Genomic DNA, 14465 nt, shown 5'->3' on the forward strand with positions numbered 1-14465 from the left:
GTTTTCTTAAAGGGAATCTCTCAGCAGGTTTTTTGCTACCCCATTTGAGAGCAGCATAATGTAGAGACAGAGACCCTGATTCCAGCGATGTCACTTACTGGGCTATTTGCTGTTATTTCAATAAAATTGCTATTTTCTCTGCTGCAGATCTACAAGTTATTTGAATGCTGAGCTCTATAACCCTGCCCACACCACTGATTGGCGCTTTCTGCCTATGTAGCGTGTACACAAAGTTAACAATCAGTAATGTGGGTGGGGTTGTTGACAGCTCATGAATATGCTTCATTACCTGGTAGCAGGCCAAGTAGCCTCTAATGATAATCTGCCCGGAAGATAAGCCTGCCTCCAGTGTTCATTATACAGGATTCCTCCCCTTCTCTTCAGTGTCCCTGTAATGTCAGGTGCCGGAGATACTGTGCGTGCGCATTCTGCTTGCCATTTCTTTCCTGCACTGTTCCGCCCTTCTGTGGGCACTGTCTTCAATTTTGTTGTGCGCAGGCACCAGAGTTTTAATGCCGTATTAGAAACCACCAAAGGGCGAAACAGTGCCGAGGAGACATGGCAGGCAGAATACACAGGAGCGGGATTTTGGGCTGCTCACCTGATGTCACCTGGACACTAAAGAGAAACGAGTAGAAGAAATCTTGTATGATGAAGACCGGAGGCAGTCTTATCTTCCATGTAGCGCACGCCCCATAGCCTTGTAGATCAAAGCTAGAAAAGATATTTACTGAACAAGCCATCATCCAGGAGCATAGTGGTATGGCTAATTTCAGCTGTATACAACCTGTCTGCACATATTAATAGCTAAAAAGCTCAAAAAGAGTATCAAATTCCTTTTAAACCCATAAACCCATCATTGTGAGATACCATGCTTATAGACTGCAATCACCAGTTTTTCCCTGTGATCATAATACCTTCTTTCCCTGCTATAGGCAAAGCTTCCTCGTGGAATCCATCAAGTTAGACCTCATCTGCAGAATATTGATAACGTCCCCCTCCTGGTCCCACTCTTTACTGACTGCACCCCAGAAAGTGAGTAACGTATTACACATGAAAGTGACAGAAAGGGAGTATTAGGCCCCACGCGCATGCTGCGTTTTTTTGCCTCGTTTTTGGGTGCAGTTTGTGGTACAAAACTGCATAAGTTTCCTTCCCCCAACAAAGTGTATGAGATTTCAGTTTTGCTATGCGCACGTTGCTTTTTTTGGCTGCAGTTTTATGGTGACCACAGAACTGCAGCATGTAAATTCTTTGTGCATTTTTGACCAGTGTTTTTAGTAGTGATGGGAGGACTCGCAGATACCCAGGATCCGGCGGGTCTAATCGAGTTAAAAAAGAAAACTTCTTCCCGGAATTTATCCTGGGTATCTGGCTGGATCCCGATCCCCATATAAGTCTATGGGGGCCAGAATCGGGCACTTAAAAATAGTGGTAGAAGGGATAGGGTAATTGGAGCAAGCGCGTTCTAATTACGAAGTCTCTAACGCGACTGTAACTGCTTCCGCGGCCTCTCATTCTAGTTCCGTGGCAGCTGATTAGCCTCATGCATATTCAAGGCTTCCACGCCCTTTGGTATCTGTGATTGTTGGCAGTCAAATCGCGGCGCCACCCTGAGTGGCAGCATGTCTGACTGCTTACTATCACAGACTCTGTCTTCTGGTCTATCGTGGGAAAAAAAGAAATACATTTTAAATAAATTTGTTGTGAAGTCCCCCCGTATTATGACACCCAGCACAGATAAAGCATACGGCTACAGGCTGCAGCCCCCAGCTGTGCGCTTAGCTTCGCTGTGTGTCAAATGAAGAGGAACCGCATGCAGCTTTTTTTTTTTTTTTAATTTAAATAAATAATTTTAAAAACCGGTGTGCGTTCCCCTTCAATTTTGATACCCAGCCAAGATAAAGCCTAACATCTGGGTGTTGGCATTCTCAGGCTGGGGAGACACATGATTATTTGGCCCCCCAGCGCAAAAATAGTAGCCTGCAGCCGCCCAGGATTGCTGCATCTATTCGATGCAGCAATCCCAGAACTTTACCCTGCTCTTCCCGATTTGTGTAGTGGCAATTGGGGTAATAAGGGGTTAATTGCAGCTCACAGCTGTAACTAAGCCCTAGATTAGTAATGGGGGGCATCTAGGAGACCCCCCCCCCCCCCATTACTAATCTGTAAGTGAAAATTAATAAACGCAAACACCAAAAAAATCCTTTATTTGCAACAAAAGGGCACTCTATTTCACCCTTTTATTAACTGCAAAAATACTCCTAAAGCTCTGACATAATCCACACGAGATCCCACGAAGATTATGGCTCTGCTACATCTAAGGTGACAGCAAGCGGCCATAGAACATGACCGCACGCTGTAACTTCAGGCTGAGAATGTCTTCGCCGCAGCGATGAGCGGTGACGTCACAGCTGGAGGTTCCCACGGGCCTCGACCTGTGTCCATAGTTAACTTGACCTTAGGGGACCTGAAGTGAGGTCACTGAGTTTAATGAAGACAACTGAGGTCAAGTTACCTGCAGGAACCTCCAGCTGTGACCGCAACTAGCCTGAGTGATGTCACTGCTGATTGCTGCTGCTCATTCTGTGCCTGAAGCTCACAGCATGCAGTCATGTTCTATGGCAGCTCTCTATCACTCCAGATATAGCAGACCCGGGATCATCATGGGACCTCATGTGGATTACGTTGGACCTTCAGGGGTATTTTTGTAGTTAATAAAGGGGTTAAAGAGGGTGCCCTTTTGTCTTTTATTTCAAATAAAGGATTTTCTGGTGTTTGTGTTTATTTCTTTTCACTTACAGATTAGTAATTGGTGGTTCTCATAGACTCTCCCGATTACTAATCTAGAGCTTAGTGGCAGCTGGGAGCTGTCATTAACCCCTTATTACCCCGATTGCCACCGCACCTGGACAATCGGAATGAGCCAGGTAAAGTTCTGGGATTGTCGCTTCTAATGGAGCGTTCAGATAACCTCTCACTCGGTGTGAGAGCGCTGTCTGACTGCAACCAATCACAGATGCCAGTGGGCAGGGAAAGCAGTGAATATGCATGAGGATAATAAGCGGCTTCGGAAGTAGAATGAAAAGCTACGGGAGCAGTTACCGTCGTGCCGTAGACTCAGTAAGTATAACACGCTTGCTCCAATCCCCCTATTCCTACTATTTTTAAGCGTTGGATTCTGGTCCCCATAGACTTATATGGGGACCGGCACCCAGACACCCGCTATCAAATTCCAGTGCAGAACAGAGATATTTTTTTTTTTTTTTTTTTAAAGCCGATAAAACTCGTTGACCCCGGGTATCTGGCTGGCTTAGTATTTACTAAAGAAATCTTGCATGGGTAAAAAAGCACGGGAAACGTGCAAAAAAATGCATACTTTTTTCAATGCGTTTTCTGGCACAAGGTGCGTCTTTCGATCAGCAAGTGCGTTTTTGAGTGACAGCACAAAACTGCACATACCCTAACCCTAATTCAGTGTTTTCACTCTTCTTTGTTTCCTAGCTATGTGTGAAATGATCCAGATCATGCAGGAGTATGGGGAGGTGACCTGCTGTATGGGAAGCTCTGCAAGCATCAGGAATAGTGGTTTGTTCTTACAAAGTGATATCAGGTCAGCAGCTTGTTTTTTTTTTCCCTTGTCTTGTTTGATGTGACAAAGTTTACAACAATCAATACTTTTAGCAGTCTATATCTGTACTGTCTTTTCATTGTGTCATTGACCCATGCCTTTGTCTGTGCAAAGTATGTTGATACAGCCTGCCCCTAAAGGCCCAGTCACACTAAACAACATCGCTAGCAACATCGCTGCTAACGAACAACTATTGTGACGTAGCAGCGATGTTGCTAGCGATGTTGCTGTGTGTGACATCCAGCAACAACCTGGCCCCTGCTGTGAGGTCGTTGGTTGTTGCGGAATGTCCTGGGCCATTTTTTAGTTGTTGCTCTCCCGCTGTGAAGCACACATCGCTGTGTGTGACAGCGACAGATCAACAACTAAATGTGCAGGCAGCAGGAGCCGGCTTCTGCGGACTCTGGTAACCACGGTAAACATCGGGCAACCAAGAAGCCCTGTCCTTGGTTACCCGATATTTATCTTCGTTACCAGCCTCCTCGGCTCTCACGCTGTCAGTGCCGGCTCCTGCTCTCTGCACATGTAGCTGCAGTACACATCGGGTAATTAACCCCATGTGTACTGTAGCTAGGAGAGCAGAGAGTCAGCGCTAAGCAGTGTGCGCGGCTCCCTGCTCTCTGCACATGTAGCTGCAGTACACATTGGGTAATTAACCCCATGTGTACTGTAGCTAGGAGAGCAGGGAGCCAGCGCTAAGCAGTGTGCGCGGCTCCCTGCTCTCTGCACATGTAGCTGCAGTACACATTGGGTAATTAACCCCATGTGTACTGTAGCTAGGAGAGCAGGGAGCCAGCGCTAAGCAGTGTGCGCTGGTAACCAAGGTAAATATCGGGTTGGTTACCCGATATTTACCTTAGTTACCAAGCGTAGCATCGCTTCCACGCGGCGCTGCTGGCTGGGGGCTGGTCACTGGTTGCTGGTGAGCTCACCAGCAACTCGTGTAGCCACGCTCCAGCGATCCCTGCCAGGTCAGGTTGGTGGGATCGCTGGAGCGTCGCAGTGTGACATCTCACCAGCAACCTCCTAGCAACTTACCAGCGATCCCTATCAGGTTGGATCATTGTTGGGATCGCTGGTAAGTTGTTTAGTGTGACTGGGCCTTAGGGTACCTTCACACTTTAGTGATGCAGCAGCGATCCGACCAGCGATCTGACCTGGTCAGGATCGCTGCTGCATCGCTACATGGTCGCTGGTGAGCTGTCAAACAGGCAGATCTCACCAGCGACCAGTGACCAGCCCCAGCCAGCAGCGATGTGCAAGCGACGCTGCGCTTGCACGGAGCCGGCGTCTGGAAGCTGCGGACACTGGTAACTAAGGTAAACATCGGGTATGGTTACCCGATGTTTACATTAGTTACCAGCGCACATCGCTTAGCTTAGTGTGTGCAGGGAGCAGGAGCCGGCACTGGCAGCGTGAGAGCTGCGGAGGCTGGTAACGAAGTTTACCTTGGTTACAGCTTACCGCAGGCTGTCAGACGCCGGCTCCTGCTCCCTGCACATTCAGGATTGTTGCTCTCTCGCTGTCACACACAGCGATGTGTGCTTATCAGCGGGAGAGCAACAATAAAAAAACGAACCAGGGCTGTGTGTAACGAGCAGCGATCTCACAGCAGGGGCCAGATCGCTGCTCAGTGTCACACACAGCGAGATCGTTAATGAGGTCACAAAAACCGTGACTCAGCAGCGATCTCAGTAGCGATCTCGCTGTGTGTGAAGCACCCCTTAAGCTAATGCCATCCAGTGGGATGTATGTCCTTATTCATTGTTCCTGGAAGTGTCAGCTGTGTTTACTTTCTCCCATAGACACTTGTGTATTGTTTGTCTCTCTCCATCTTCCTTATTGTTTTGTGTCACTGTATTTCCTCCTCTGTCCCTGTATCACTGCACCTTCTTATGCATACAAATATATATGTTCTTGCCCACATCTGAATTTCCTTCTTGCTGGGATCCATTTTTATTCTTTGTCATTTTGATCTTTTTTTTTTTAAAAAAAAGTGAAAAACAAATTTTGAACTTAGTAAAAAAAAAACAAAAACCCAAAACTTTATTTTTCCATTGATGAACAGGGCTTGCGTTTTGCTTGGCGAGTTGACATTTTTAGCAATACCATTTAGGCATAGATAAAGTATTTTGATTGTTTTTGTATTTTATTTTTATTCGGGCTGTGAAGCAACGGAAAAACTTACAATTCTGGGGGTTTATTTTTTTTTTCTTTATCGTTCCTATGGGAGACCCAGACCATGGGTGTTTAGCTTCTGCCTCCGGAGGACACACAAAGTACTACACTTAAAAGTGTAGCTCCTCCCTCTGAGCTTATACACCCCCTGGAGAACCAGATCTAGCCAGTTTATCGCTTTGTGTTCAGGAGGCATACATCCACACATGCATTCTCATCTGATTTGTTTGATTTTTGGAAAGAGTTTGAAGAAAAGTGGGTCCAAGTCTGGACTCCCGGCATGTCCCTTCTCACCCCACTGTGTCGGCGGTGTTGTTAAGGTTGATTTCCAAGGCTGGAGCCTTACATGCCGCGCTCCTTCACCATCCCTCCTGGGCTCTGGCTTGAAGTGGGAGCCAGCACGGTCTCCATGCCTGGCAGGAGTCCGGTCTCCATCCACAGCCCCTTGAGGATCCTGTTGGACCGGAGCACTCATCCCCAGGGACCTGGCCCTGCGTCTCAGCAGCTAAGTACCTGAGACGTTTATGTGTTGGGGGTCCCGGTTCTTTATTGTATGGGGAGAGTATGCTGTATATGATTATTTTGCCTTTTCCGGCGGGTTCTCTAGCTTTTGCCTGAGAACCGCGCCGATGGTGCCTGCTTGTCGGCCTCGCCGCTTAAATTTAGGCCCCCGGCTTCGCCGGAGGCCTAGTTTCGTTTTCCTGCCCTCGCATGTCACTCATGCAGAGGGACAGGCTCGGCTCCTCCCAGCGGCCGTTCTACACAGGGGAGGGACACTCCCCACTGCTGGGGCGTCCCTCCTCCCCTGCAGGTCTCTATAGCCCTCCAGTTCCCGCTCTCCTATAGGAACGCCCCCTAGTCCCGCCCCCTCTCCTCGCTCCGGCGGCCATTTCTCACGCAGAGTTCACTCTGCTCTGGGAGACATTCTGCACTCTGCATCTCTGCTGAGGTGCTGTGCACTGGGGGACCGGGCTTCGGGATCTGGAGGGCACACAACACCACGCCCAGCGGTCTGGTAAGCCACAGCCGGTCTCCGGTTGTGGACCTCTGTATATTCTCCCTGGGGTTCATTCTCTGCAAAGCCCCCACTCCAGCAGCATGTCTCACACAAGGAGCAAGGCTCCAAAGCTTTATTCAGTATGCACTGCATGTAACCTCCTGCTGCCTGAGCCGAGCACTTATCCACACTGTGATGGTTGCTCTAACTTGGCGGTGCCACAGCCTGGAGTCTCACCCCCCAGTGGTCTCTCAGGCTGCTGCTGCACCTGTGGCTGAACCCCCGGCCTGGGTAGAGTCCTTTTCTAGGTCCATATCCCAGTCATTTGCTGAGTCCATGGGACTTTTGTCCAGGACTTTGATTAATATGCATCAGCCCTCCTCACAGGGTGCCTCTAATACTCTTGACAGAGGATTCCTATCCTCTGACCTCCGTCCATCAGAGCTCACAGAGGATTCATCATCAGGTCCCAGACCCCGTCCTTCTAAGAGAAGGCGCAGAGTTTCCTCCCCCTCCTCATCCCACGGCTCTGTCTCAAGAGCTGACTCTCAAGATGAGGAGGATGCCCTCACGGGTGGCTCGGAGGCTATGTATCCCATCGATTTCTCTGAGGGTGACTCAGATCTTAGTGACTTGATTGCTTCTATTAATTCTGTGCTGGATCTCAATCCGCCAGTCTCAGAGGAGCAACCCTCTTTGGCAGAAAAACATCAGTTTACCTCGCCTAAGAGAGTGAAGAGTGTGTTCTTTAACCACTCCAGTTTTCAGACCGCTTTGACCAAGCCCAGGGCCTGCCCTGACAAACGCTTTCCAAAGCGTGGTTCTGATGATCGGTTTCCATTTCCACCTGAGGTGGTCAAGGAGTGGTCTCACTCCCCAAAGGTAGACCCTCCGGTGTCTAGGCTCTCAGCCCGGACCGTTGTGTCGGTGGCTGACGGCACCTCACTTAAGGATTCCACTGACCGTCAGATTGACCTTTTGGCCAAATCTGTGTATGAAGCTGCGGGGGCCGCGTTTTCCCCGACTTTTGCAGCAGTGTGGGCTCTCAAAGCCATCTCTGCTTCTCTGGAGGAGATGCATTCCCTCACCAAGGAATCTATGCCTGAGATGGTTACCTTAACCTCTCAGGCTTCAGCTTTTTCATCTTATGCCATGTCTGCAATGCTAGAGGCTGCTCACCGCACTGCGGTGGCTTCAGCTAATTCTCTTGTTATCCGCAGGATTTTGTGGCTTCGAGAGTGGAAGGCAGATTTTTCTTCCAAGAAGTTTCTTGCTGGGCTCCCTTTTGCTGGTTCACGGCTGTTTGGTGAACAGCTGGATGAAATCATTAAGGAAGCTTCTGGGGGGAAGAGTACTTCCATTCCACAAACCAAGACCAGGAAACCCGCCCAGGGTAGGAATCAATCGAGGTTTCGTTCCTTTCGTTCCTCCAACTGGTCATCCTCTAAGCCTTCCGCCTCGTACGCTAACTCAGCTAAGGATTAGAAATCCAACTGGCGCACAAAAGCGTGTCCGCAGAAGTCCGCAGGGGGTTCTGCCACTAAGACAGCCTTTTCATGACTCTCGGCCCGCTCCAGCCACGTCCTCAGTCGGTGGCAGGCTCTCCCACTTTGGCGACGCTTGGTTAAAGCAAGTCTCTGATCAGTGGGTGAGAGACATCATATCTCACGGCTACAGGATAGAATTCTCTTCCAGCCTGCCAAACAGATTTTTTCTCTCAACTCCCCCCTGCTCCAAGGCCGCCGCCTTCTCACAGGCCGTGGCATCCTTGCAGGCAAACGGTGTGATTGTACCAGTTCCTGCTCGAGAACGGTTCAGAGGTTTTTACTCAAACCTCTTCCTAGTTCCAAAAAAGGACGGTACCTTCCGGCCCATCCTGGATCTCAAGCTTCTCAACAAGCATGTCCGGGTGCGGCATTTTCGCATGGAGTCTCTGCGATCAGTCATTGCCTCTATGACCCAAGGGCATTTCCTGGCGTCCTTCGACATCAGAGATGCCTATCTACATGTGCCAATCGCAGTGTCACACCAGCGTTGGTTACGTTTTGCGATAGGAGAGGATCATTTCCAATTCGTGGCTCTCCCCTTCGGGTTAGCCACGGCCCCTCGGGTATTCACCAAGGTCATGGCGGCAGTGATTGTGGTCCCGCACCTCCAGGGGTTGGCAGTGCTTCCTTATCTGGACGACCTTCTGGTCAAGGCTCCATCCAGCGCAGACTGTCAGCGGAGTGTCTCGCTCACTCTCGCCACTCTAGCCCATTCGGGTGGCTTGTCAATCTTCCCAAGTCCACCCTGACTCCGACCCAGAGTCTCACGTACCTAGGGATGCAGTTCGAGACTTTGCCGGCACTTGTGAAGTTGCCCTTAGTCAAACAGCAGTCTCTCCGGCTAGCGGTGCGCTCTCTGCTGCGGCCCCGCCGTTATACCCTCAGGCACCTGATGCAGGTGCTGGGTCAAATGGTGGCATCCATGGAGGCGGTTCCCTTTGCCCAGTTCCATCTGCGCCCCCTGCAGCTGGACATTCTCCGCTGTTGGGGCAAGCGGCCTTCCTCCTTACACAGGTTAGTGGCTCTGTCGCCACGGACCAGGAGCTCTCTTCAGTGGTGGCTTCGACCCCTCTCCCTGTCCCAAGGGCGCTCCTTTCTGACTCCGTCCTGGGTGATTCTCACCACGGATGCCAGCCTATCCGGCTGGGGAGCGGTATATCTCCACCATAGAGCACAGGGCACTTGGACTCCGTCCGAGTCAGCCCTTTCAATCAATGTGCTGGAAACCAGAGCTGTGCTTCTAGCTCTCCTAGCCTTTCACCACCTGTTGGCGGGCAGGCACATTCGAGTCCAGTCAGACAACGCGACAGCGGTTGCCTACATCAATCACCAAGGCGGGACACGCAGCCGCCTGGCAATGTTGGAGGTCCAACGCATTCTTCAATGGGCGGAGGACTCCAAGTCCACCATATCCGCAGTCCACATCCCAGGCGTAGAAAACTGGGGGGCAGATTATCTCAGCCGTCAATCCGTGGACGGTGGCGAGTGGTCCCTGCACCCGGCAGTGTTTCAGTCAATCTGCCGCAAGTGGGGCACTCCGGACGTGGACCTAATGGCATCCCGTCTCAACAACAAGGTTCCGGTTTATGTGGCTCGCTCCCACGATCCTCAGGCCTTCGCCGCGGACGCTCTGGTTCAGGATTGGTCCCAGTTTCATCCGTCCTACGTGTTTCCCCCTCTAGCTCTCTTGCCCAGAGTCCTGCGCAAGATCAGAATGGAGGGCCGTCGAGTCATCCTCATTGCACCGGACTGGCCGAGGCGAGCTTGGTATCCGGACCTGCTCCAACTGTCTGTAGAGATGCCGTGGCATCTTCCGGATCGTCCAGACCTACTCTCGCAAGGTCCGTTTTTCCGCCCAAATTCTGCGGCACTCAATTTGGCGGCGTGGCTCTTGAGTCCTGGATTTTGACGGCTTCTGGTATTCCTCCTGAAGTCATCTCCACTATGACCTCGGGCCCGTAAGTCTTCTTCCGTCAAGATCTATCACAGGACTTGGAAAATTTTCCTGTCCTGGTGTCGCTCTTCCGGCCATCCTCCTTGGCCATTCTCGTTGCCGACCCTTGTGTCTTTTTTACAGTCTGGTCTGCAGCTAGGACTGTCCCTCAACTCTCTCAAGGGACAAGTCTCAGCTCTATCAGTGCTGTTCCAGCGGCGTCTCGCCCGGCTGGCTCAGGTCCGCACCTTCATGCAAGGCGTGTCTCACATCATTCCGCCTTATCGGTGGCCCTTGGATCCCTGGGACCTTAACTTGGTCCTCACGGTATTGCAGAAACCCCCTTTCTTCATCGTTCCTATGGGAGACCCAGACCATGGGGTGTATAGCTTCTGCCTCCGGAGGACACACAAAGTACTACACTAAAAAGTGTAGCTCCTCCCTCCGAGCATATACACCCCCTGGATAACCAAATATAGCCAGTTCAATGCTTTGTGTTCAGGAGGCACACATCCACACATGCATTCTCATCTGATTTTGATTTTTGGAAAGAGTTTGAAGAAAAGCGGGTCCAAGCCTGGACTCCCGGCATGTCCCTTCTCACCCCACTGTGTCGGCGGTGTTGTTAAGGTTGATTTCAGGGCTGGAGCCTTACATGCCACGCTCCTTCACCATCCCTCGGGCTCTGGCTTGAAGTGGGAGCCAGCACGGTTCTCCCTGCCTTGCAGGAGACCGGTCTCCATCCGCAGCCCTTTCAGGATCCTGTCGGACGGAGCACTCATCCCTCAGGGACCTGGCCCTGCGTCTCACAAGCTAAGTATCTGAGACGTTATTATCCGGGGGTCCCTTGTACTTTATTGTTGGGGAGAGTGTGCTGTGTATGTATTCTGACATTTCCGGCCGGTTCTCTGGTTTTCACCAGAGAACCGCGCCGATGGTGCCTGCGCGCCGGCCGCATCGTTAAATTTAGGCCCCGGCTTCGCCTGAGGCCTAGTTTCGTTTTCACTGCCCCTGCATGCCAATCATGCAGAGGGACAGTGCGGCTCCGCCCAGCCAGAGGAGAGGGACACTCCTCTCTGAGGAAATGTTTCCCTCCCCTGTATATCTCCTTGGCCCTCGGGATCCCGCTCTTAGAGTAGGCCCCGCCCCCTCTCCTCGCTCCGGCTTGAGCAGAAGCGCCATTTTATCAGCGTTCTTATGTCAGCACAGTGATCGGCGTTGGCTGCAGTATCTCTCTGGGGGTCCGGGCTGTGGGATCTGGAGGGCACAGAGAGGGGTTGGCAGAATGTCAGACGGTATGGCAAGCCACAACCTCCGGCTGTGGACCTGCTTATATTATATACTCTGCTTATATACTCTGCTGGGGGTCATTCTGACTCAGAGCCCCCACTTCAGCAGCATGTCTCACGCGAGCAGCAAGGCTGCAAGGCTGTACTCAATATGCACTGCATGTAGGCTCCTACTGCCTGAACCGAGCACATAACCACATTGTGATGCCTGCTCTAACATGGTGGTGCCTCAGCCTGGAGTCTCATCCCCAGTGGTTCCTCCGGCTGCTCCGGCTCCGGTGGCTGAACCCCCGGCTTGGGCAGAATCCTTCTCTCCATGGGACAGCTGTCCCGGACTCTGCTGAGCATGCATCAGCCCCCTTCTCAGGGCGCTTTTGCTGCTACGGCTCGGCTCGCTCAGCAAAGCTCACAGAGGATTCTCCATCTGGTCTCAGACCCCGTCCTCCTAAAAGGAGACGCAGGGTCCCCTCTCCTTCCTCGTCCCGCGGCTCTGATTCACGAGCTGACTCGCAGGACGAGGAGGATGCCTTTACTGGGGGCTCGGACGCTACCTCCATGTACCCCATTGATCTGTCCGAAAGTGACGCAGATGCTAGTGATTTGATTGCGTCCATTAATTTTGTACTGGACCTCAATCCGCCTGTATCAGAGGAGCAACCCTCTCTGGCAAGAAAGCACCAGTTTACCTTGCCCAAGAGAACAAGGAGTGTGTTCCTTAACCACTCCAGTTTTCAGGCCACTGTGACCAAGCCTAGGGCCTGTCCTGACAGACGCTGCCCAAAGCGTGGTTCTGATAACCGTTTTCCGTTTCCACCAGAGGTGGTCAAGGAGCGGGCTCATTCACCAAAGGTAGACCCTCCGGTGTCTAGACTCTCAGCCCGGACAGTTGTATCAGTGGCTGATGACACCTCTCTTAAGGATTCCCTGGCGGGAAGAGTAACTGACCGCCAGGTTGACCTTCTGGCCAAATCTGTATCTGAGGCGGCAGGGGTCTCGTTCTCCCCATCTTTTGCAGCAGTGTGGGCTCTCATAGCCATCTCTGCTTCTCTAGAGGAGATGCATTCCCTCACCAGGGACTCTATGCCCGAAATGGTTGCCTTAACTTTCAGGCTTCAGCCTTTTCATCCTATGCCATGTCTGCCATGCTGGAGGCTTTTCACCGCACTGCGTTGGCTTCGGCTAATTCTCTCGCTATGCGCAGGATCTTGTGGCTTCGAGAGTGGAAGGCAGACGCTTCTTCAATGAAGAACCTTGATGGGCTCCCATTTGCTGGGCCCAGGCTGTTCGGTGAACAACTGGATGAAATTATTCAGGAAGCTACTGGCGGGAAGAGTACTTCCATGCCACAAACCAAAACCAGGAAACCTGTCCAGGGCAGGAACCAGTCAAGGTTTCGTTCCTTTCGTTCCTCCAACTGGTCGTCCTCTAAGCCCTCGGCCTCGTCCACTAACTCAGCCAAGGACCAAAAACCCATCTGACGCACAAAGCCGCATCCTCAGAGCAGGAGCTGCTGCCACTAAGGCAGCCTCCTCTTGACTATCTGGCCGCGCCAGCAACGTCCTTGGTCGGTGGCAGGCTCTCCCGCTTTGGCGACGTGTGGTTTCAACACGTCTCCGATCAGTGGGTGCGGGATATCATCTCCCACGGCTACAGGATAGAATTCTATCCAGCCCGCCAAACAGATTTTTTTCTGTCAACTCCCCCCTGCTCCAAGGCCGCCGCCTTCTCACAGGCCATGGCACCCTTGCAGGCCAACGGAGTAATTGTACCGGTTCCCGCCTGGGAACGGTTCAGAGGTTTCTACTCAAATCTCTTCCTAGTCCCCGAAAGGGACGGTTCCTTCCGGCCCATCCTGGATCTCAAGCTTCTCAAAAAGCATGTTCAGGTGCGGCATTTTCGCATGGAGTCTCTGCGATCAGTCATTGCCCCAATGACCCAAGGAGATTTCCTAGCATCCTCGACATCAGAGATGCCTACCTGCATGTGCCAATTGCAGTTTCACACCAGCGTTGGCTACGTTTTGCAATCGGAGAGGAACATTTCCAATTCGTGGCTCTTCCCTTCGGGTTAGCCACGGCCCCTCGAGTATTCATCAGGGTCATGGCAGCAGTGGTTGCGGTTCTGCACCTCCGGGGGTTGGCAGTAATCCCTTTTCCTGGACGGCCTTCTAGTCAAGGCTTCATCCAGTGCAGACTGTCAGCGGAGTGCCTCGCTCACTCTCGCCACTCTAGTCCAATTCGGGTGGCTTGTCCTTTTCTCAAGTCCACTCTGTCTCCGACCCAGAAGCTCATGTACCTAGGGATGCAATTCGAGACTCTGCCGGCACTTGTGAAGCTGCCCTTAGTCAAACAGCAGTCCCTCCACTGGCGGTGCGCCCTTTGCTGAGGCCCCGCCATCATTCCATCAGGCACCTAATGCAGGTGCTGGGTCAGATGGTGGCGTCAATGGAAGCGGTTCCTTTGCCCAGTTCCATCTGCGTCCTCTGCAGCTGGACATTCTCCGCTGTTGGGACAAGCGACCTTGCTCCTTGCACAGGTTAGTGGCTCTGTCGCCACAGACCAGGGGCTCCCTTCAGTGGTGGCTTCGGCCCCTCTCTCTTCAGGGACGCTCCTTCCTGGCCCCGTCCCGGGTGATCCTCACCACGGATGCCAGTCTATCCAGCTGGGGAGCAGTATATCTCCACCACAGAGCGCAGGGCACTTGGACCCCGTCCGAATCAGCCCTCTCGATCAATGTGCTGGAACTCAGAGCCGTGCTTCTAGCTCTCTTAGCCTTTCACCACCTGTTGGCGGGCAAGCACATTCGAGTCCGGTCAGACAACACGACAGCGGTTGCCTACATCAACTGCCAGGGCGGGACACTCGGCCGCCTGGCAATGTTGGAGGTTCGA

General features: G+C 52.1%; 1 protein-coding gene across 2 annotated transcripts in view; it reads left to right on the forward strand.

Moving 5' to 3' along the window:
* TMEM94 (transmembrane protein 94) overlaps nt 1-14465 on the forward strand; it is a 149901-nt gene that overhangs the window by 94887 nt on the left and 40549 nt on the right. For both annotated transcript variants that reach the window (XM_075349644.1, XM_075349645.1), the window contains exons 22-23: nt 936-1035; nt 3505-3613. In XM_075349644.1, coding sequence (XP_075205759.1) covers nt 936-1035; nt 3505-3613 — 209 coding nt within the window. The remainder of the gene's footprint in view (nt 1-935; nt 1036-3504; nt 3614-14465) is intronic.

The sequence above is a fragment of the Anomaloglossus baeobatrachus genome, chromosome 5 (assembly GCF_048569485.1).
Source record: "Anomaloglossus baeobatrachus isolate aAnoBae1 chromosome 5, aAnoBae1.hap1, whole genome shotgun sequence".
NCBI lineage: Eukaryota > Metazoa > Chordata > Amphibia > Anura > Aromobatidae > Anomaloglossus > Anomaloglossus baeobatrachus.